The sequence below is a fragment of the Sciurus carolinensis genome, chromosome 3 (assembly GCF_902686445.1).
Source record: "Sciurus carolinensis chromosome 3, mSciCar1.2, whole genome shotgun sequence".
Taxonomy (NCBI): Eukaryota; Metazoa; Chordata; class Mammalia; order Rodentia; family Sciuridae; genus Sciurus; species Sciurus carolinensis.
This window is the reverse complement of record NC_062215.1, coordinates 136,761,950-136,786,553: the sequence shown is the minus strand read 5'-3', so window position 1 is coordinate 136,786,553 and position 24,604 is coordinate 136,761,950. Positions and strand designations below refer to the sequence as shown.

General features: G+C 33.2%; 1 protein-coding gene across 11 annotated transcripts in view; it reads right to left on the bottom strand.

Moving 5' to 3' along the window:
• Gulp1 (GULP PTB domain containing engulfment adaptor 1) overlaps positions 1-24,604 on the bottom strand; it is a 268,650-nt gene that overhangs the window by 7,725 nt on the left and 236,321 nt on the right. For 6 of the 11 annotated variants that reach the window (XM_047544379.1, XM_047544374.1, XM_047544377.1 and 3 more), the window contains 5 exons: positions 17,664-17,780; positions 17,387-17,467; positions 16,893-16,985; positions 7,921-8,145; positions 5,962-6,100 (listed from right to left, as the gene is read on the bottom strand). In XM_047544379.1, coding sequence (XP_047400335.1) covers positions 5,962-6,100; positions 7,921-8,145; positions 16,893-16,985; positions 17,387-17,467; positions 17,664-17,780 — 655 coding nt within the window. The remainder of the gene's footprint in view (positions 1-5,961; positions 6,101-7,920; positions 8,146-16,892; positions 16,986-17,386; positions 17,468-17,663; positions 17,781-24,604) is intronic. The other 5 variants (XM_047544381.1, XM_047544380.1, XM_047544385.1 and 2 more) reach the window with 3 other exon arrangements.

Below are 24,604 nucleotides of genomic sequence, written 5' to 3'. Positions count from 1 at the left end.
CAAATTAGAAAGTGATATATAAGGTCAAATAGATTAGTAAGTAGTTTTACTCAGTTTATATGCTTTCATTACATTGTTTACCCAGAAAAAATATTATCTCACATATTATGAAATCATATCATCTTCATAAATAACCAAAATGAGACAAATTTTGAACAAAAGTTTTCCTAAGTCAGCAATAAATGTATTTTTATAAGACCACTGCTCTAACCCCTTAGCTATAGAGCCTTCATCCTTAAAAGTTTTTTAGAAACAGCAGGAAAGCAGTAACAAAAAAGCTCTGTGTGTATGCTCTAAGGTATGTGCCACTTATTGTCATTAAACAATTATCAAAGTTAAATTGATGTTTGTAACTGATAGAATATGTACAGTCTATTAAGTGATTAAAAAATTGAAAAATGTTAAATTTCTTTCCTTTGAATCAATTCAAATGAAATCTTCATTGGAAAATATTAAATTATGTATGGGAAGGATATTTATACACACTAACATTTTTGTTTTGCTGGAAACTATTTTCCAGTGGGGTTCAATGGTATATAAGAAGCAATATGTATGCAACTTATTTTCTACCATATCCTCTAAAATCACAGTGGCACTCTCATTATGAAGGATCCTTGCTTTTCCCAGTTACAAATCAGTCAGGTCTGATATATATTCAAAGGGGAAACACGGTATGAGAAACAGTGGATTCAAAATATGTTCTTGAGAACTATTGATTCCCAGGCACCAAACAGAAATTAAGAGAGAAATCTTGTAGGTTTTGCTTTTACATATTTAAATAGAGTATGAAAATAAATTAACATATTCAAAATAATTCATGTAGCTTATTTAGTCTGTTTAACTAAAACCCCACTGGTTTTAGTTTTAGACAATTTGATAATTAAAATTGAGATGAACTATTTGCCCTTAAATGATCTGTCTGTTCTGTCTATCCATCCATCCATCTTTATTGAACTTCAATAATTAAGAATATATAGATGTTGAAAAATGTATCAAGGTGTTACTTCGGCTTATCACTAATAAATCCCTTTCTAAAGGTATTCAAACACATTGATGACTAAAAAAGAACTCATTTTCTCCTTCTCTACTGCTAGTTTCCCTATTAATGACATTTAATCTAAAATCCTGAACTAAAATTGGTTTTGAATTTGGACTGACATCCTGATAGATTAATTCCTTCTAAATATCTTCAAATGTATTCACTCTTCTTTGTATTTAAACTTGAATTGAAAGTGTTCATCATTATCAGAGAATAGAATAGTGGCTACCGGAGCTTGGGAATGGTGTATCTCTAAAACTGTTTTGACATCAATGCCTTATTGAAGGCCTGAAGGAGGAGATCATTCCACAGAGTTCTACACAGGATATACAAACTTTTAGTTGCAGTAAAGATTCACATAGCTTAAGCATTTTTATTTTTATTTTGTTTATGATACCTGGATATGTCAATAAAATATTTTTATCCGAAAAAATTTCAGCATATAATGTAAGCATGACCTTGTGCAAAACACAAGTTCTTTGAATAAATAAATGAGTGAGTCTGTGAGGAGATCTAAAGACATGAAAGGCAGGGATAAAGAAAGAGATGCAGCCTGGTGAGGGGGTGCAAGGCTGTATCCCAGGAGCTCCTGAGTCTGAGGCAGGAGGATCCTGAGTTCAGAGTCAGCCTCAGCAAAAAGGAGGTGCTAAGCAACTCAGTGAGACCCTGTCTCTAAATAAAATACAAAATAGGGCTGAGGATGTGGCTCAGTGGTGGAGTGCCCCTGAGTTCAACTCCCGGTAAACCCCTCCCCCTAAAAAGAAAGAGATGCAAACACACTCATAGGATAACAAACAAAACCCCATCATAATATCAGAGTATTGGTGACATTTTCTAAAACATGCTAGGATTTGTATGTCATGAATTATTTTCTCAATTTTGCAATGACCCAAAATATAACCAGAGAAATTAAAACATATAATTCAACTAATATATATTTTTAGTTTAAATTAAATTTATTTAAGCTGATAATAAAAACTCCATATTTATGGAGTGCCATCTGGTATTTTGATACATATATGCATCATACAATGTTTTTTATCAGATTAAGTATACCTATTTCTTCAAACATTTGTTTTGCTTATGGGGAAAATATTAAAATCCTATCTTCTAGCTCTTTATTTATTTATTTTAGAGCATTATACATAGTAGGCAGATTCATTTTAACAAAATCATGTGTGAATGAAATTTGATTTACTCAGTTTCAGGCCCTGTTCACTCATCTCTCCCTCCCTCATTCTCCTTCCTCTACTGAGCTTCCTGTCACTCTCTTATTTATTTAATTTTGATTGGTAATTTCTACATATACATAAAGGTGGAATTCACTGTGCTACATTTACATATGCACATAGTGTGTGATTTTGTTAATTTCATTTCACATTTCCTCCTCTTTCCTGTCCTCCTTTCCTCCCTCTTAATCTCCTTCTATTCCACTGATCTTCACTATATCATTATATCTGATCCCCTCACCTTTTTTTAGAAAAATTTTGCTCTAGCTTCCATATATGAGAGACAACACTCAATCCTTGATCTTTTGAGTCTGACTTATTTCACTAGCATGATGTTCTCTATTTCCATCCATTTACTAGCAAATGCCATAACTTCATTCTTTATGGCTGAGTAAAACTCCATTGCATGATACACCATATTTTCTTAATACATCCATATATTGACGGGCCCATTCTATAATTTGGCTATTGTGAATTGTGCTGCCATAAATATTGATGTGGCTTCATCACTGTAGTATGCCGATTTAGTTCTGTGGAATAAGCCAAGGAATAAGAGATGTTGGTGGTTCCATTCCCAGTTATTTGAAGAATCTCCACACTGCTTTTCAGAGTGGTTGTACTAACTTTCAGTCCCATCAATAATGTTTCAGGGTTTCTTCTTTCCCCACACCCTCGCCAGCATTTTTTACTTGTAATTCTTGATAATTACCATTCTGACAGAAGATGAAATCTTAATGTAGTTTTGATTTGCATTTCCAAAACTTGATTGCTAGAGATGTTCAACATTTGTCAACAAATATTTAGTTCTTTGAAAAATGTCTAGTTAGTTCATTTGCCCATTCATTGATTGGGTTATCTGTGTTTATGGTGTAAGCTTTTTGAGTTCTCTATATATTCTGGATATTAATCCCATTCAGAGGAGAAGTTGGTGAAGATTTTTTCCCATTCTGTGGGCTCTGTCTTCATGCTCTTAATCATTTTCTTTGCTATGCAGAAGCTTTTTAATTTAATGGCATCCTACCTATTGATTCTTGGTTTTATTTCTTGAACTTTAGAGGTCTTATTAAGGAAGTCAGTGCCTGCAGCAATTTGATAGAGTGTTGACCTTGTTTTCTTCTAGTACTTTCAACATTTCTAGTCTAATTCCTAAGTCTTCAATCAACTTTGACTTGACTTTTGTGCAGGATGAGAGATAGGGATCTAATTTCATTCTTGTACACATGAATATTCAGTTTTACCAGCACCATTTATTAAAAAGTCTGTTTTCTCCAACATACATTTTTGGCACATTTGTCAAGTATCACGTGACTGAAATTATGCAGGTTTGTCTCTATGTCTTTTATTCTATTCTGATTTTCACATCTATTTTGATGCTAATACCATACTGTTTTTATTAGTATAGTTTTGTAGTATAATTTCAGATCAGTTATTGTGATGCCCCTCCTTCATAGCTTTTCTTGTTCAGACTGCTTTTGTTGTTCTGGGCCTCTTATTTTTCTAAATGAATTTTAGGCCTGCCATTTCTAGTTCTGTGAAGAATGTCACTTCTGTTTTGATGGAGATGTCACTGAATCTGTATATTGCTTTTGGTAATATGACAATTTTGATATTAATTCTGCCTATCCAAGAACATGGAGGTATTTCCATCTTCTAGGGTCTTCTTCAACTTCTTTCTTCAGTGTTCTATAATTTTCATTGTAGAGAGCTTTTACCTCCTTATCTAGATTAATTCCCAAGTATTTTATTCTTTTAGCTATTTAAAATATACAGCACATTTTCATTATCTGTATAGTCACTCTATTATACAATAACACATCAGAATTTCCTACTACTATCAAACTGTAACTGAGTCCATTAATCCATCTCCCCCTTCCCTACCTTCCCCCTATTCTCCCCAGCTTCTGGTAACTACAGCTCTACTCTCAAGTTCTATGAGGTCAACTTTTTAATATTCTACATATGAGTGAGATCACATGGTACTTCTTTTTCTGTGTCTGGCTTATTTCACTTAACATAATAATCTTCATTTCCACCCACATTTTCCCAAATGACAGTGTTTCATTCATTGAATTTATGAACCACATTTTCCTTATCCATTCCTCAGTTGATGGACACTTAGGTTCTTTCCATTCATTGGCTACTGTGAACAGTACTACAAAAACCATGGATGTGCAGATGTGTCTTTGACAAACTGATTTAATTTCCTTTGGATACACACCCAAGTAGTGGGACTGTTGGATCATATTGCTATTTTTAATTTTCTGGGTACCCTCCTTACTGTTTTCCATCGTGGATATACTAATTTACATAATGTGCAAGAGTTTCCTTTTATCCAAATCTTTCCAGCACTTGCTAACTTTTGCCTTTTCGATAATAGCTTTTATTAACTAGGGTGAGGTGATTTCTTATGTGGTTTTGATATGCACTTCTATGATGATTAGAAAGGTGTAATATTGTTTCATGAACTATTGGCCATCTGTATGTTTTCCTGTGAGAAATGCCTATTTAGATCTGTTGTCCATTTTTAATTTTTGTTTCACTATTAACCTGTTTGAATTCCTTACATATTCTAGATATTAACTCCTTGACAGATGTAACTTGCAAATATGTCCCCCATTCTGTAAGTTGTTTCTTTATTCTGTTGTTTCCTAGCCTATGCAGAAGCTTTTCAGTTCAATGTTGTCCCATTTGTCTATTTCTGCTTTTATTTCCTATGCTTTGGGGGGTTTTTCCAAAAAATTCTTGCCCATTCCAAAGTCTACTTTGAGTTGGTGTTTTGAGATATTTTCGTAAGTTGATTTCAAAGTCCCTAATATCGTTACTTAAGTCCTCTAAAATGTATGACATACCCAACATGAGCCAAGCACTTTGATAAGTTCCATAGGTGAAAACAAATAAGCTATAGGTCCTGCCATATATTGAAGCTTTCAGTTAAAACTTGAGTTATATTCAAAATTTATTAATGTAAACTAGAAAGAATTCAATAAAGCATAAGATCTCTTTTATTCAGTTTCCTTTTGGGCTTAGTGACTGATTAATGGCCACTGGGAACTATTCTTTAATTTTTCTCTGACAGGGGCAGCTAAGACATTGAAATGAATATATGTTGAATGCTCTCTAATTTAACAAAGAGGCACTATGATGTTCCTTCCAGATACATTGAAAATAAAACAAAAAAGCAATGCTTTATAGCATTTTTGAAACCCTGAGAGTGGGGAACAAACCCTTACATATGGTTAGGATATAAACAAATCATAGAATCTATATAATTCATGTATTTTTCCACCCAAAATACCTATATATTCTATGATAACAAGAATATTTAAACTAAGACCTATTAATAAAGTTAAAAATAGTTAAAATTATTACCACATTTTTTTTTACAAAAATTGCAGATAAGTGCCCAAACACAGAAAACCTATAACTAAACAATTTTATTATGATTTTAAATAAACCTACACCAAAATATTGTTTGTGCAATAGGTTCAAATTCCGAATAGGGATGTCTTTAGTAGTATGCTCTGAATTATAGAGTAAAATTAGCTGCACTTGGCACATACAAAAAAACATAACACTTTAATAATTAGAGTTGTTAATGAGCTTGTGAAGATATGCAATTCCCCACAAATATTAATTAAAATTTAAAATGTATTCAAATACAGCAAGAAATATTGATTTATTTAGAAAGCTTACTAATCTCAGCAGATCTAGTAGGTACTGGAGGTGGCTGTGTGCCATTGTGAGTGGGTATCGAGGACTGGTGTGATATTGGAGAAAATGGAATCATATCAAAGATGTCAGTGGAGGGTGACTTCGGGGTTACACTGCCTGCCTGCAATAAAGATGATACAAATTAGGGTGCTATTTCATATGGGCACTTACCACATTACAATGCTAAGAATTTCATATGCATAAGAATATGTACAAATGACACATATAAACAACAAATTCCATTCAATCACATAAACTTGCCATTCTGTAGATCATGCAATAAAGTAAAGTAAAATAAACTACATATTCCCCAACAAGCACCTCAATTAATTTGTCAATAGGTCAGCAGTCAAAAAAGGATGGTATATGAAAACAGGCTAGTTCATACTCTGATAATAATTTCAAAATCTAAAAAAATTCACAATTTTATGTGGTTCAAATGTTGTCAAATATTCATTTGCAGCAAAGCAATGAATAATCTCAAAGATGGTAGCAAAATGGTGACAATGCTATTGTGGATGGGTACCCAAGATAAGTTAGAATTTTGTATGTCTAAAAATAATTTCCATTTGTATCAGAAAATTAGAAACATGTTAGAAACTGTACATATACAGAGGTGATTTCAGTAATATATTTTGTATAAGATTATAATTTTAAATAGAAATAATTGAACATAAGTAACTCACCTTTCCAAGTATAAATATTTATATAAAATAAACAATTTATACATTTTTAAAAAATGGAGTATGGAAGTACAATGACAACCAAGCAGTATTTGTTGCAGTTTATCTCATTCCTGAAAATTTTCATTATATTTTCTATAATGAACAGCTGCCTTGTAAAATAAATTAATAATCTCCAAGATACCAACAATATTACTGCATGATCAGATACAGTCTTTGTCAGGACTGAACAAGTGCAGGGAAACAAAAATGAAAATGTAGACAAGAAGTAACATGAAAAATGAGACAATCATTAATTTGCCAAGCAGGAGAAAAATATGCAGGTGGGTCTCCCACTATGAAAACCATCTCATCTGATCAGGAAGGAAAGAAAGAGAACTTCCCTTCTGAAGAGGGATAGAGGAAATATGTGTTTTTCCTCTAACGCCATGAAAAGGGATTGTTTGGAGTGGTTCTTCCAAAGATAGAGATCTAAGACTACACTCATTTTTCTGATTCACTGATGTTGCAGGAGATAAAAAAAAAAAAAATACACGAGGCTGATTGTGTGTATAGAGAGTGAAAGGTTTTCTCTTCAGCTAAAATGATTTTAAGTGCATTTCTTCATGGAGAGAAACTTTGTCACCCTTTTGTTTAACATTTGGTTACTGTACCCCTCACTCATTCCTTTTTATTCAGGAATATTGTTCTTCCTATACCTCCTGACTTCCATATCTTCCCTCCTTCTCAGGAGGTAAAAATATTCAAATCTTGTCTGTCATTAAAAACGAAACAAACTGACCAAAAATGCCTTTACACTGTTCCTCTTTATTCCTCCTACCTGCCTTCTTTCTTTCTTCTCCCTTCAACACTAAGCTTCATGAAAAAGACAGCAGTTTTCCTTTTCCAACCACTTATTTAATTCAATCCTCAATGCAAATCAATCTAAACCTTGCTCTTTTTGCACTGAAATCTACTGAAACTGCTTCTACCTCTAGCACCAAGGACCTCATTTCCCAACTGACATGTCTGGTGGGTCCTTCAAGTGCTTTAAGTACTTGTCCTATTTCACCTTTTTAGAGTTCTACATTATAATCACTCTGTACTTGCAATTCTGATATCAGGGAACCAAAAGAAATGAAAATGGCACACAGAGACTCCAGATTCATCATATTAATTCAAGACATACCTGACTCTTTCATTACTATATAAATGGCACATTCTGGAAGAATAAAAAATTAGGGGAGTAATAAAAAGAATTTACTGCTTTGCAAATTACATGTGGTCTTGAAATGCGGCGCTGACTGACTGGCGGGGGGAGGCCACTTTTAGAAGGCGGTGGTATTAATAGTCCCAGTGATAGTCTGGAATCAGGCGAGTTGACAGGAGTGACAGAAGTGGAAGACATGTTTAGACAGGGAGATGAATCATCACCACCATGCCAGAAAGTGGATGAGCATCTCTGAAACCTGTGTGGCTCATGACCAGGCATTCTGTGCCGCCGCTGTGAAGGAACGACAGAGAGAAAAACACTAAGGAGAAGAAAGAAGGCAAGGAGGAAGGGGAAGGATACATAGAACTCATTTGTAAAAAGGATACTTTGTGAAAACAAGATAATTTCACAATAATGTCACAAAATTAAAACATGTATTTCAAGTTGATTTTCCTATTGTGTTGTTCTTAGATTCTCACTTGCTTAGTTTGATCCCTTTTCATTGAAAGATTATGTGTTTAGATATTTACAATAGAATACTGTTTACATCAGGACCTGAAAGGAAGGGATTAGAGCAGGAAATGAGGAGATCCTCAGATTTATTTTGGAGAAGTCCTCAGTGTAATGAGAGGGAAAGAGAAACTATTGTAATAAGAGAAGATTAGTCACTGAAGGAGGAGTGACTCTCATAAATAAGTTACAGCTTTGTAGAATCCACAAAAAGCATTACCACGTATGTTTTCGATTCAATCTTCAAATCGTTCTTTTCCAATATGACTCATGGCAAGAGTAAGCTGTCTTTATTAAAATAGGAACTAAGGCCCATAGATCTGTGACTTATACCTCTATGAGCCACAGCCAAAATTCAAAACAGTATCCAGTGACAGTGACCTTCCTTACAAAGTGAGGAGTTCCAAATGGTAAGGCACAATGGAGATGGGAAGAGACTCATCAAGAATCTCAAGTAAACCACAGAGATAATAAAATAAGCAAGTAGTACCCTGAAGTGGGTCTGGATATCAGTCTTTGGTAGGCTTTGGGGGTTATTTCTCTAACCACATGGAAACCTACTCTCCAGAGCTGTGTTGGAGAGAAAGCTGATCTGCCAGATGCCACAGCAGTCAATTAAACCAACAAGCCCAAATAAAAGTAATGATCAAGCCTTTACTCTGACTGCGATCACATAAGTGAGAGGCCAGAAAGAAGGTGCCTGCCCATTTTCCTCATGAAATGGCAGTGGCAGAGTTCAGAAGCACCACTGTAGAAGTGGGGGCTCTGCCTCATTGCTGAGGGAGCCTGAACAAAAAGTTCCTAAGGGTTTCATGCTGTTTTTTGCCAACAGGCCTGAGAGGGGAGAAAGGGAAAGGCTAGGAGTAGAAAAGTACTGAAAACCACATCAGAGAGGAGAACAAAAAGCCAGTTTGGGCAGAAGCACTTAAGAAAGCCTCAGCCAAAGACCCTGAAAAGTGGCTTCTGAATAAATGCTAGAAATCCAGAAATACGTGAGAGCATGGCAGGCCAGTGGTACAGGCACTTGGCTCAATTTCCCCAGCTGTGCACCAATCCTAGTGGAATGGGGAGGGCAGATTCCCCAGAGGGCTTGCCTGGGAGCCTTGGCAATCCCCTATATCCAGGCTGAAAGATCCCACGCAGGCTTTGGGTCTGGAGCTGGACTCCCCACCTGCCAGCCACACCTCAAAGACTTTCAACACCAATAAGACTTAGAGGCAGCCCACACAATGTGACTTCTGATAAACTTCATTGTGAAGAGTTTGCAAACTCAAATTAGAATCAGAAGGACCAACAAGCTTGAGGGACATCCTGTACCTGGGAGTCACCTCTTTACACATTTCTGGAAGCAGATGGGGAAAGGAGGCAGTATAAAGTGAGATAAAAGTTGAACAAAGGGTTCAGTGAGGAAGGAACATCTCTGATGGTTTCAGTTATGTTTCACTCTATTAATATGTATTTACAGCTATAAAATTATTGACTTCCCTCTTGACCTCTGTAGAGATAGCTCTTCATCTGTCTAGCTATATACAGATAATTCAGGCTATAATTTAAAAAATTCATTTTGGGCATATATGTTTTACTGAGTGATTTCCTCATTGGTGGCCTCCTTATACTTAATTATATGATTACAAATAAAAATTCCCTGTGCCAGCAATTTTGTTTTCCAAAATACTCTATATAACATATTAGAGTACCATATATATATATACAAACATATGTATATATTGTCAATAAATATTTGCCTAAATATACTATAATTTTTTAAATTATAAGTTGTCCATATTTAGTAAAGCATAATCAGATATTAAGTAGAAAATATCCTTGATATCACCTGGATTAAAAATTAAATGGAAACATTCTATATTGGTTTATGACAGATAATGGTCAAAAAATGTTCACTGGATGCTTCACAACAGACTGAAGAACAACATAACCTAACACAAAAGTGCTCTAGTATTTTTATCATGGTGCTACTACTATGGATTCTCCATAGTACTACTTTGGGAAAGTACAGGTAAAAATGATGTTTGTATATAACATGAAAATAATCAAATATTCAAATTCCCCAATTAAAGGCAGTTTCACTTTTAAAATGGTTATAGTAGGCATATCTAGTAATGCAATAATTTGGGAATACTGAGTTTAAGACTAACGCTCTCTCACAGGTCTTCTTTGGGTCATTGGTAATTTCGCATTTGTTTTTTCTCTGTTGTTTGGGTCATATGGGTCTTTTCAAATACTGAGTTAGTTGTTTTGCAGGTAAAATGAAGAGATTTCACATTAAAATCCAGAACTTTCCTTGAGAGTTAACAATATAAAGTTGACCCACAGACTTGCCCAAGAATCACTGACACACTGAATATCTGCTGAGTCTCTGAAGTTGGCCTGTGCTCTCAGATTACTGCTACCTCCACATGCCATTGTTGACATTTGAGTTTGTGATCAACCAAACTAGAAACAATTCAGGTCAAGGAATTAGATGTAGTATCTGTTTCATTATAAGGAAGAAATCTAGGCCTGGCACATTGAATTGTGTGAGCATATTTCAGTAGTGTCTGATTCTACAACAGTGTTAATGAAATAAGCAGTAAGTATACAGACATAGCAACTAAATGGCATACAGTAGCATTTTTGTCACTAGATTAAATGTAACTAAATGTCACTAGATTAAATTGGTTTGACTAAGTTTCTTGGTTTGACTAAGATTTCTGAAATTATTACTAATTTTTAGCAGTTATTTTTAGCTACTTGAGAAGGTTCTTTTTTTTTTAAATAATTAAATACACTGCTTAGAAAAAAGACAGCTTAATCTTTTCAGGATGGTTCTTCTATCAGTATTGTGACAAAAAATTAGAAGTCAAATATTTTAGGCTGTCCTATAGGATCAACTGGCACCACTGCTTAGTACATCCTTTATGCTAATAATTCCAAGTGCTATGATCTTCAGAAACATGCAGAGGATTTAAAATGTAATGCTAAGGGGAATTCTATGCTCTACTATTACTTGTTAATTATGCAGAATTTGTTAGGTTATTAAGTTACGTTAATAGTGAGTGGCCACATTTGATATTTACTGTTCCTGCAGTTTTGTAACTGTTTTGCTCAGGTAAATTGTGGCTTTAGGTGCATTTAGGTCATGGCACAGTTTTGCAGTAAATGTGTCAGCAAAGTAAAATGTCACAACAGTGTTTGAATCCTATCAATAAATCCTGAGTACTTTTAAAACAACAAAAAATTCAACTAAATTAAAGTTTAAAAAGTTTTGTGGTAATATCTCTAGAAATATTAAGATGACACTGAAATTTTATTTTGTGCTATGAAGTTGCATTGGTAATAGAAATCCCCAAACTCATTTTAAATGTAAAGCAATTTCTAGGATAAAAGAGCTATGAAAATAGTGAGGATTCAAAATTCTATTTAGCATTAAATTTTAAAAGTGAATTCCTTCAAATTTATAATTTAAATAGAGATGTTTTAATTTTCTAATTAAAAGAATACAAGAAACACTGATGATGGGGCAAGATAATGGTAGTATACAGTGTCCTAGCAGATTGTCATGAAGATTCATGTCAACATCACTTCTTAAATTTTTAAGTTTCAAAAGTAATCAATTTTCCAGTTTAAACTTGGAACACTAGGAATATCTTTTTTTTTTTTTTCAGTTTTCTAGGTCCATAGCTGGTTTATATTTTTAGTTGTAAGACCAACCATCTCATAGTTCTCACAAGAATCTTGCAAATTAAATGGGTCTGATTGCTCACAAAGCACAGAGAAACCCTAAACAAGGAATGGCTATAAGACTTGACCAGGTACTTCTAGTCACAAATGAAATGGGAATGTAGGGTCCCTGCTGGTGCTGACCTGATAGAGCAGCCCAGGGTGTGCCTGCCTTATTTTCTTCCCATTGAATGGGATTTATCATTTTTGAATCTTTTTTTTTTTATTTTTATTTTTTTAGCACAACTAGCAATTATGAGAGTGAAGTTGTGGACTGGTAATCACTTTTTGTGGGCACCAAATGTTCTTCTACCAATGTCCATGTTTAACATTTATGCCTTTGTTTAAATATTCACATTTGGCTTGTTGTGTAATTGAGAGTTTTCACAATCTGCTCTTGCCCATGCTGACTTCAAGAGTAGTTTAGAAAACACTAGAAAAAATAAATAAGCAGGTTTGTTTACCCACAGTGAAATACACGTTTTAGGTTGTAATTGTCTTATCAAGTCTAATCAGGGGCTGCGTAGTTGATTATATAAAAGTAGAATTTTATCTAATATTGGGTTTAATTGAGAGACATTTATTTTACTCTGCAATAGAAAAGACAATATTCCTTAGAACTACAATTTTATTCATTTAACTTCCTGGCAATAGTCTGATTTGGTTAAAAGCTTCTAGAGCCAACAAAGTAAAATGTAAGCACTCAGACGTAAGAGTCAAAAGGAACAATTTGATTTAACTTGCTATGCCCACATCTTATAATGGAACAATCTTCTGGAGGTGTTCATGAGGCTAGGAGGGCAGAATAAACCCTTTTTCTAATATAAATACAGGCAACACTGCCATGTGAATGTAATAAATGGAAATCAGATTGTTCCTAGATAATTAGAACCAAATGGTGGAAAACCCAACCTCTAATCTATTGCCAAACCACTAGAACACAGCAAAAAGCAAACAGCACAGTCAAGTAACGGAAATTTCTCAGTGTATCTAAATGATCGTTTAAAGTAAGGACCCAATTTCTAAAACCAGAGAAAAGATTTCCACGATCTCAGTGTATTACAGAGGTATGTATTATGGGTATATCAAAAACTATTTCATTTGCCAGAAAAGGAACCCATGACTAAACCAACTGGTGGCACTTAGGAGACATGTAAGCATTCTGGGTTGGGCTGGTCAGTTGTGAAGAGACATCTGTCTTGGGGGCACATGTCACCATGAAAGCTCATGGAGAATACCATGACAAATTAATTGCATAAACTAAACCCACCTATATCATAATTTCAGTGTATCTAAAGGGATTCATTATTCAATTCTTCCCTAAAATATAGATTGCTGACAAATCCTTGAAACAAACTATTGTGAACTTGACAGTTTGGGAGCATTCTATCCTCTGAACTCAAAACAAACAAAACCTACAAAGTCTCCTTTACAGAGTTATGAACTCAATAGACATTTACTTTACCAGCTACTGCGGACTCTGTGAGGGAGGTGCTTTGTGATCTGGCCCTGGATTCTGTAAAACTAATATTCAAATTACATAAGAAAAAAAAAAAAACTGATGTAAAACATTTTTAACTCAACAGATATTTGCTTAATAGAGAATGATGGCAAGAGATTAAACAAGATACTCATTTTAAATTTATATTTTAATTATTTACAATTTTCATTGTCTTTTTCAAATTCAACTTCAATTGTTTGAATCAACAACTCCTCTAAAGTGGCAACATTTCATACTAAATAACTGTAGACAATTTATTTTTTATTTTCAATATTAGAAAGTTGGTAGCTCATTTTAACAGATATGAAATAAATATAGCTCCATCAGTGTTACATTAGTTTATTTGAAAGCTACGTAATTAAACTTGAAAAGGAAAGGAAAAAGTATTTGTTTATAATCTGTTCGAAACCCAAGAGCAAGTTAACAAATGCCTGTAACAATATTTTCAAAACCATTTGAATTAATCAGTTATGTCTGCAGTTTACATTTTAAACATTAGCACTAATTTTACCTTTAAATTTTAGCAGGTTAGAAATATTATTGAGTTCATTTTCTTTTAAGAATCAAATAATTTCCATTTCTTTGTTCACAGGCACATAATTCATTTCTTTTATTCACATACATATTTATTTGTGGTGAGAACAAGTCAAACACTCTGGTGATTTTCAAGGATATAATACATTGTTATTAGTGATGTCACATTGTACAGTTTTCCTCCTGTCTAATGAAATTTTGTTTCTCTTGGCCCAAGACTCATCTTGCTCGACCTTCCCCACTACTCCTCTGTAGACCCTGTAACTATCATTCTGTTTTCTACTTCTGTGAGTTGGACTTTTTTGGATTCCACATAAAAGTCACATGATGCAGTATCTGTCTTTCTGTACCTGGTCTATTTTATTTAATACGATTCTGTCTTAGAGAAGATTTGTACACTTGTTTAACAAATATGTTAAAGAAAAAAGTACAAAGATATTACTGTGGTGAAATATAAATACACTGCAGTTAGAATTTGAGTTATTTTTTACAATGATTATTTTCTACACATGAGAATTGAGTTTAAAATGCAGTTTAGAGAAAAGGATTTCTTTTTTGATTCATCCTATTATCTGTAGTCTTTGAAGCATGTATTCAGATAGATTCAGTCTGAGAGGAACACAACACCTAAAATAATTATTAAGTGAACTAAACTTAAGAGCTAATTCATTTTAATGACTAGCTATCTTAATAGTTTTGTTGTTTTATACAACTGACTCTACTAATGAGAACTTCTGAATAAATGAGTATGCTCACAGTCCCTCCTTATTTCATTTACATACTAACTTTCTTGTTTACCACATATAATGGCTATTTCAGTTAGATGGTCAAAAAACTGGGCCAGGTGTGGTGGTACATGCCTGTAATCCCAGCATTTCTGGAGACTGAGGCAGGAGGATCTTGATTTCAAAGTCAACCTCATCAAAAGCGAGGTGCTAAGTAACTGGGTGAGACCCTATCTCTAGATAAAATACACGATAGGGCTGGGAATGTGGCTCAGTGCCCCTGAGTTCAATCCCCAGTACATTCCCCCCAAGAAAAAAAATGAATTCAAAGCTCATAGTATCATTCCTTTTGCCCCTTATCATTTCTGAAGTTGACTTGGTAAGCCTAGGAGATAATCAGGACCAACCCTGACCCAACTCATTAGTTACCCCAGTTCTATCCCTGGGCAGTGACTGCTTGGAAGAGACAGGAAAAAAGGAGGAAGTAGTTTTATCAACATGCCTCAAACCTCTCTGATCCTCCCAAATCTTGCCCCTCAACATCGTATTCTCAGTGAGTGACAAAGTTTGCATCTGTATAAAAATGGTACTGCACCTATTTTGTACCTTTGCCAACACAAAAGCATTTGTGGAAGATTCTAAAAACAACTGTCTTCTTAAGATTCCTTGAAAAAGTAACTTCCCTTTATTTTTATACTTTGTCTCACAGAATGGCTTAAATAAAGTTTCAACCAAAAGGGTACACATTCCATTCTGGGACCAAAAGTAGGAGAAAGTGTTGGGGTCCATTTTCTGCCCCTTAGAGGGAAGGAGGAGGCAAGAAAAAAATAATAATCCTTGTGAGCAGTAAACAGTGAAGAGAAAAATCAGGAAGGAATAATCGTAATAAAGCTTAGATCATGAAGAGGATACACCAGTGCCTCAATGTGCTTATCATAGTTACACAGGTACCTCGCTGGGAACCTCTGTCTTCTCAGCCACGTTGGCCCCACATTACAGACCCTATGGCAAGCAATGGAAATCCCAACTCTCTCAGTGTGGAAGATGGAAAATGTGAGTTGATAACAAAGAAAACTTTTTGACCCATTTCCAGGGCATGCCACATTTGAAGCCGTAAGTCCAACTTTTTATAGAAGCATTCTTCATAATGATGAGCTGGTGAACTATTTGAGTTATTGGATATAAACAAAATGACATACATATATATGAAAAGTTTCAAAATTCTTTCAAAAGTTTACCTAGACCACAATTGTATTCCAGTTCATGGTATCATTCCATAATATATATGAATTTTAAATATTTAATAATATCAATAAAATATACTAATATTAGAGATTATTGGTGGTACAGAGGATTCAAAAGGAAAAAAATTTGTTCTAAATACATTTTGTCTAGAAAAAAATATTGTCTTAAATATCAGTTACTGAAATCAAAAAATATCCTTTTGCCCAAATCAAATAATAATGATGTCATACATGGTATTGGGAAGAGGATTTCAAAACTGTGACAAGTCAGGAATAAATAACTAAAAATACTTGCATGTTGTCTGCAGAAGCAACCTAACTAATCTCACTGTCTGAAATAAAACTGCCTCACTCCCAGTGGGAACCCTTGCCATATAATATAAGAAACCATGTTTAGTCTCAGTATCAGTCCATTTCCTATAACAAAGTTCAGCACTCCAGAACTAGACAGGCATGGGTCATCAAAACTAACCTCAGTGAATGGTAATCAATAGGAATGAAAGAAAGAATATGCCACAAACAGAAAGATAATAGTCCACCTTAGGACTACAATGGGTTTGAATTATTTTAGAAAACATAGGGGAAAGAGCAACGTGGAAAACAACTCTGGCCTGAACCACAGAGGCAATTTTAATTTTAATTTTTAATTAGCCTTGTTTATCAGGCTTTGTCTCTGTCCATGTTTAATTTTAAATTGTGGATCACAAACTATTATAACTTGCTGCAAAATTTACAATCCAGAGTATGTTTTATCACCATAAAATCTTGTTTTAAAGAGAACATACACATATTCAATACACTTACTGGAGATGTTGATACTTGAGTTATTCTCAACTGATTTTCCAAATCTTGTACTTTATTTTTAAGTTCCGTATTTTCTGTTTCTAAGTCTTGGATCTAAAAAGCAAATGATTAATGAATAACTTTCAGAATTATTTCTTGGCAAATATTGGCTATTATATTGATTACATTAACAAATAACATTGTATGCTATTTACATACATATTTTCAATATACTCTTGTGCACATGGGAGAAAATTATTTTACAAAACAGGAAGTATTAGAGAATTCTAGGTCGCTGGAAAGATATATTCAGTTTAAAATACATTTTATGTGTGTGCAAATTTTATGTTCCTAATGTGTCATCTTTGTGTTTTCTTGTTGCACTGTGCAATCTATACCCATAATCTTGGAGTATAACCACAAGACAGTGAAACTTGCCTCTGATGATTTTGAAGAGTGGAGAAAGGGTGTAATTTAATTACAAAGGAATCTGATCTGCATGGGAAACCACTTACCCAGCATCTGCTGCTTCTGCTGCTCTGATCCCCATGAGAAGCATCAGGAAGTGAAGCAAAGTCACATGAGAACACTAAGTTCTTGTGGGAATTCAATATAAAATAGTTAAAAACTGTGCAGGGGATCAGGAATGAAAAATTATAGGAACACAGTGAAAGCAGTTCCAATCAGTGTGGGGGAAATTTAATGGCAGGTCTTCTAAATTTGTTTGATGATATGCAAGCTTCCCTGTACTTACATCATACAAATGTGAAACAGCAAGCTTAGTTTACTCACTCTTTTCTGTAACCCTGCAATCTGTTTTCTTGTTTCAACATCTTTTCCTCCAGATTCTAGAAATTTCCGGTACGCCAGGTCAAATGCTTGACCGATTGTTAAAGTTATCTCTTCAGCCTTTACAAGAAAAAGAAAATCAAACAAAAAAATTTGCATTTTAATCATAATATCATCAAACTGCTCTTTAAATGAAGAGAACACATTCACATGAAGTACTTTAAAAGAGCAATAGATAGGGGCAGAGATGAAGGAATGAAGGAAGTAGCCATTCTACCATATTAATTCAATGCCTACCCAGGTAGGACAATTAAAAAAGGAAAACAGAAAAAAGAAAAGAAAGAAAGGAGTCCACCAATGAACCACTAGCTATTGGGTTTGGAAGCAAGAATTCCTTATTTACAATTTTTTATTTCTTTCATTGTTGTATGTTTTTCCTTGTTGTTTCCCTCCCCTCCCCAAATATTCGATGCCTATTAAATAAAAACACAATGCCAAATGCAGTTTCTCTTGTTCCTCTGCCTTTTCTTTCCCTAGTAAGAAAACAAGGCCAGATGGTGGGCAGGTAACCTGAATAGGCCACCTGGGTGGAGTCTGGAAAACTTGAGGAGCACCCTCTTTAAATGAGGCAAGTTCTGTTCAGGCCCAGTAAATCTCTGTCTGGTAGAAATGAGTAATTCCAACCCAGAATGGTCAGGCCTTAAATATGCAAGATGAGGTCAGAGTCCTGAATTTTAATGTGAGTTCTCCCAATTTTAAGTGAAAGTGAACCATTTGTATTTTTGTAAAGCAATGTGGATTGAACAAAATACATGTCATCGGAATTTGACCTGGTAAGTAATTTACCATCTTTGATCCACCACCTAGAAACTGCCAAAAAATACCACCAGAAAGTCCACCAGCTCATTCTTTCTTCATTTACATCTCCACTAATTTCAAGGTGCCTATCTTGAAATATACGTTAAAAATATATTTATTTACTTTGTTAACATTAAAAAAAAATAGGGTAAGGCTTTAATCTATCGCAAACATCATATTTAAGAGGAGTAGAATAATGTTTTAATGACAGAAAAACTTGTAGAAACATTATTGAAAATGCTATGCTTTAACTGATCTACTAAAATTCTAATACTTTGTCATATACTATGATCAATCTAGGGTAAAAACATAATTTATTATTAAAGTTTAGACTATTTAATTGACAACAATTTTTGGAGTTCACTATTTGTTTAAAGAGGGTTTTAGCTATGAGAAAATATTCGTAGTGTTTAACTTAGTTAACTAAAAATGCAAAATATGTACAAAGTGTTGTATAGAAGGACCATTTGTCTTACAAAAATACAGAAAAAAGATACAAAAATTAACTATGATAAATTATAATAAAAATACTAATGAAATGAAAATGCCAGATATCAACTATGTATGCACAATTTATTCAAGCCAATGAAAAATATTTAAGGAAAGAAATTTAGTTGTGGTACATTCTTGGATTATATGTAATATTTAAAAGTAGTGAAAGTGGTCATGACAGGTTATATGATTCTGAATTTTTTTTTCTGTTTCTTATGTCAAAATTTGGTGTAATGTTTTCATTTTACTTTACAATAAAAACATTTATTTTAAATTGTGGTTTATTTTTCTCCTTTTGAAACCATGATTTCAATGCTTCCTTTTAATAAATCATTATGTTATCCTCAAATTCTCACTGTGTATACTATAGAGAATCATTTAAATGATAATGCTGATGATACAGCATTAATAGTCCATATTGTTTTTATTAATGACTTTAAAAAATCATATCTGCTTTTTTTTATAACAACAAATACTTATGAAGCATACAGCTGTCTGGTAAATTCTGCATATATTACGTTACTTAATCCACATAATGACTCACATGAAGATTATTATCCCCACAATACATATGATAAAACTGCAGTTTTGTAAGGTTGAATATCTTACCTAAGATCTCAATAATTTGAGAAACATGAATTCGAATCCAGAATGTCTGATTCTCCAACCCTTGCATTTTGGAGGGGAAAAGTAGGAGGATAAAATTTATATACAGTAAAATGTATGGATTATAATTGTACAATCAGCAGTGCTTTGATAAATGTATATAAGTATCATATCACTAAAGATATGAAATATTTCTGTTCCCTGATAGTCTTCTGTGCCTACTTCTAGTCAAATCTCATCTATTATGGGCAGTCCCTGCTCTAATTTCCATGACCATGGTGAGTTTTGCCTGTCCTAGATATCAATAAAAAATGGATCATACTGTACGTGTTCTTTTGTGTCTGGCTTCTTTAACTAATGTAATGTCTTTGAGTTTCACACATGCTGCATGTTTCAATAGCACATTTGTTTCATTGCTGATTTAGTTTTCCATGTTATATATATACTATAACTGATTTATCCATTTTCCTATTGAAGGGCATTCATGGTGTTGCAGTACTTAGTTATTAAGAATAAAAAAGTATAAACATTCTTGTAAAAATCTTTTGTAGACATATATTTCCATATTTCTGGGTAGATGCCTAGAATGTAAAATTGCTAAATCATAGGATGAGTCTGTAGTTAACATTATAAAATATGCCAAATGGTTTCCAAAGTAATTATATCATTTCACATTCTATCCAGTAGTAAGAGAGTTCTAGTTACTCCATATTCTCACTAACATTAGATAATAAGTATTTTGACTTTTAGTCATTTTACTGGATGAGTGACATTCTATCAATGTGCTTTTGCTTTGCATTATCCTGTTGAATAATTATATTAGCCTAGTTTCATGTGTTCTTTTTTCACACTATATTTAATGAACTAACTCCCTGTTCAGGTCTCTTGCTCATTTTTATTAGGTATTTTTCATTGTTATTGTTCAGCTTTAGAAGGCTGTTATGTGTTCTAGATATAAATATTTTTGGATATATGTGTTAAGGATCTAGTCTCACAATGCATGGCTTGCCATTTCATCTAGTTAGTAATGTTTATGGGTTAACATACAATTCTTATTTTTTAAAATTTTGATTCATTGTACATAAATGGGGTACAACTGTTGTTTCTCTGGTTGTACATGAAGTAGAGTTACACCATTCATGTAATCCTACATGTACATAGGGTAATGATGTTTGTCTCATTCTGTTATTTTTCCTTCCCCAACTCCCTCCCCACAATTCTTATTTTTGATAAACTATATTGGGTCTTTTTTTTGTCATGTTTAATGCTTCTGTGATAAGACTAAATAAACTTCCACTTTTAAGTTGACCCATCTTATGTTATGTTTATATAGCATAAGCAGGGGCTAATTCTTTGTAACTTAAAAAATATATTTAGCTAGTTGTTCTAGAACCATTTGTCAAAAAGACTACTTTCTTCAATCAATTGTTCTGTCATATTTGTGTAAAGTAGACTGTATGTGCAGATATTTTTGGGCTCTACAATATTGCTATTATTTGTCTACCATTATGTTGATATACTTTGCTTGATAGAAGTTTCTTTAAAGTATGTTTTGAAATCAGGTACTATGTGTCCCCCAACTTTGGTGTTCCCTTTGGAGATTAATATTTATTTTCATGCTCATTTGTTTTATCATATTAGAAGTAACTTTCAATTTCTTATAAAAATCCCATTGAGATATGATTGTGGATTTGTCTTTGCCTATTCAATTTTCTGCTTCATTTTTAAAAAAGTAGTGTTCTTACATGAACATATATTGGTTCTTTGATCATTATGACAACTTTAATACCATCCTTTAATCATTACTAGCAACATTTTTTTTTCCTTTTAATTCCCTGAACATATTTGTAAAGTAGCATAGCATTACAGATAAATTCAAAAAATGTCTTTAACTCTAGCTTTCACCTTGGCCCTCTCTACCCTCCATGGAGATCCTGACTAACGTTTGTCATTCTAGATAAAGGTCATGAGCTCTGCATTTATTTACCTGTATGTATAAGTTCACATATGCTCTAAGAGTACAACAATACTAAAATTTGATTCTGTAGCAACTTGTTAGTCTGGAACTTCTTATTACCTATTTAATTCATTTATTTCAGTTACATTAATTTCACCAATATCACATTAAATATGAATGATATTAAAAGAATAATCTTAAAATATAATGTATTGTGTTCATACCTATATAAGCAATTTACATATGCAGTCTCAGTTGCTTTTCCCCTGCAATATTTTTTTAAATGAATGCTATTTTTAGCTTACAGATGAAGAGTTAAATGTTTAAAAACATAAAATTGTCTTCTGAAATAACTCATGAATGACGGAACAGCATTTTGAGTTTCTGCCTCAATAATGTTAAAGTTCATGTCTTTATTAGTATATCACACTGGTTTTCTACATTAGAAAAAAATGTGTTTTAGTAAATAAACTTTATGTAATATAAACCCTAGAATGCATCTAAAATCATATCCACATATCTGTGACAGAAATTATATACTCTAATGGTTTTACTAGTTATTAGAACAAAATGTCTAGTTATATATAATATCAGATCACAGAAAAAGATCTCACATTGTAATAAAGAAATAAAAAAATCTTTTAAGTATAATTTAATTCTAGTAGTTCATAAAGTATGCCCATTGAAATTTAAAAAATAAAAAGAGTTTTATCTAATAATTTGAAAAATGCAGATTCTTTAAATAACTACAGCAACTTATTACTTGGGAAGTATTTAATATTTCCATAAAATTGTATTTTTAAAATCAAATAATGTTTCCTGACTCATATATAGAGAATTTAAAAAGATGTGCTATGTAGTCAGAGAATTACACTTTGATAAATTTAATGGTTCTTGGTTTAAATGATTTTAAAAAGTAAAAAGAGACACAATAAATAACAGTTTTTTAACTTGATTAGAAATGTGGGGAAATCAATATAGGGCAGTAGCCTTATGTACTCCTAATAACTGCACAAAATTTGAGTATCTGGCTGTCAATGTCAAATATGTCAGTATTATTGTAATGACATCCAAAAGAATATCAGACAACTTAATCATCTTAAATTATTTTTCTGGTTTACACTTGCTTATTTCTGCCTTTGTGTCAAAATAAGCCAATTTATCAGAACTTTTTAAATCATGGATTCAATAAATAAATTTACTATTTCATAAGCTGAAGAAATGAATACCAGCAGTAAAGGGAAATATTTAGTCATGATAAGCTTTCAGATCCTTATTATCAACTAGTTATATTGGGTTGGATTAGTAAACCAGGAAAATAGATTTTATTCATTGATAATTTAATGAAATATAAAGAGCAAGAATATTTTTAATTAAAAACTATTTGTATCAAAAAATTAAAAAAGAAAAACATGAAATATAACTACAAAAACTACAAAAAAACTTCCCCAAGTAGACCTTGTGAAAGGACTGCATGTAGTAATTACTTCTAGTGTTAATAACGTATGATTCTTTGGACAATGATCCATTTTTCTACAGATATTAAGTAAGTAAAAGAGAAGTTTTACACCTTGCTACATTTTACATTACACTTCACATTAAAAAAAAAGAAAACTAAGCTGGAGGAGACACGATAGTTTCATCGGCTTATTGGGAGCTACTCTTTACATCAAAAGCAGTATCCAATAAATAAAGTTATATATTAGCATTGGAACAATTGTGAAAACAATATCAAAATAAGGCCTAATGGTGTCAGTGACAATATTTGACTCACAATGAAGAAGTCAAATCAACCAAATCAAAATGAATTCTGTATTTTAGTATTATTTTTAAGTGTATATGTTATGTTTTTTAAAAATTCTTTTCAGTTATATGCAACACTAGGATACATACACCCTGACATAATCACAACAGCATGGAACACAAACATAACTCAAGCCAATTCAGTCCCCAGCACTACCCATCCCCCACACTCCCTGCACTCCACTTACAGTTTAGTTTTTTTTAAAATTTTATTAAGTGTCCTATGGATACACTTGATGCTGGGTCCCACCGTGCCACATCCATGCATGCACATGCAAATATTCAATCAGATTCATTCCACTATTCTTCCCTTTTCCTGTCCTTTCTTCATCTAATTCAATCCCTTAAGTCTTCTCTACTGATCTTTCCTGTATTTTGACCAAATTCCCTCTCCCTTTTTTTCTTTTTCTGTTTCTTTTTGTTTTTTCTTTCTTTTTTTAATTCCCTCCCACCTTATTTTGGATTAGCTTCTGCCAATCAGAGAAAACATTTGACCTTTGACTTTGGGGACTGGCTTATTTTACTTAGCATGCTAGTCTCCAGTTCCTTCCATTTACTAGCAAATGCCATCATTTCATTCTTCTTTATGGTTGAGAAATACTCCACTGTGTATACATATACACATTTTCTTTATCCATTTATCTGTTGAAGGGCACCTAAGTTGGTTCCACAGCTTGGCTATTGTGAATTCAGAAGCTATAAACATTGGTGTGGCTGCATCACTGTAATACGCTGATTTTAAATCTTTTGGATATATACCAAGGAGTGACACAGCTGTGTCATATGGTATTTCCAGTCCTAGTTTTTTTGAGGACTCTCGATACTGCTTTAAAAGTGGTTGCACTAATTTTCATTCCCACCAACAATATATGAGTGTAATTTTTTCTCCACATCTTTGCCAGCATTATGATTTGTATTCTTGGTACCTGCCATGCCCATTAGAGATGAAAATATCAGTGAGTTTTGAGTTGTATTTCCCTAATTGCTAGAGATGTTGAACATTTTTTCATATATTTGTTGACAATTTGTATTTCTTCCTTTGAGACGTGTCTGTTTAGTTCTTTTGCCCATTTATTAACTAGGTTATTTATTTCTTTGAGTTCTTTGCATAGTCTAAACATTAATGCCCTATCTGAAGAGCAGGTGGCAAAGATCTTCTTCCATTCTTCAGGCTCTTTCTTCATGCTCTTAATTGTTTCCTCTGCTGTGAAGGAGCTTTTTAATTTGA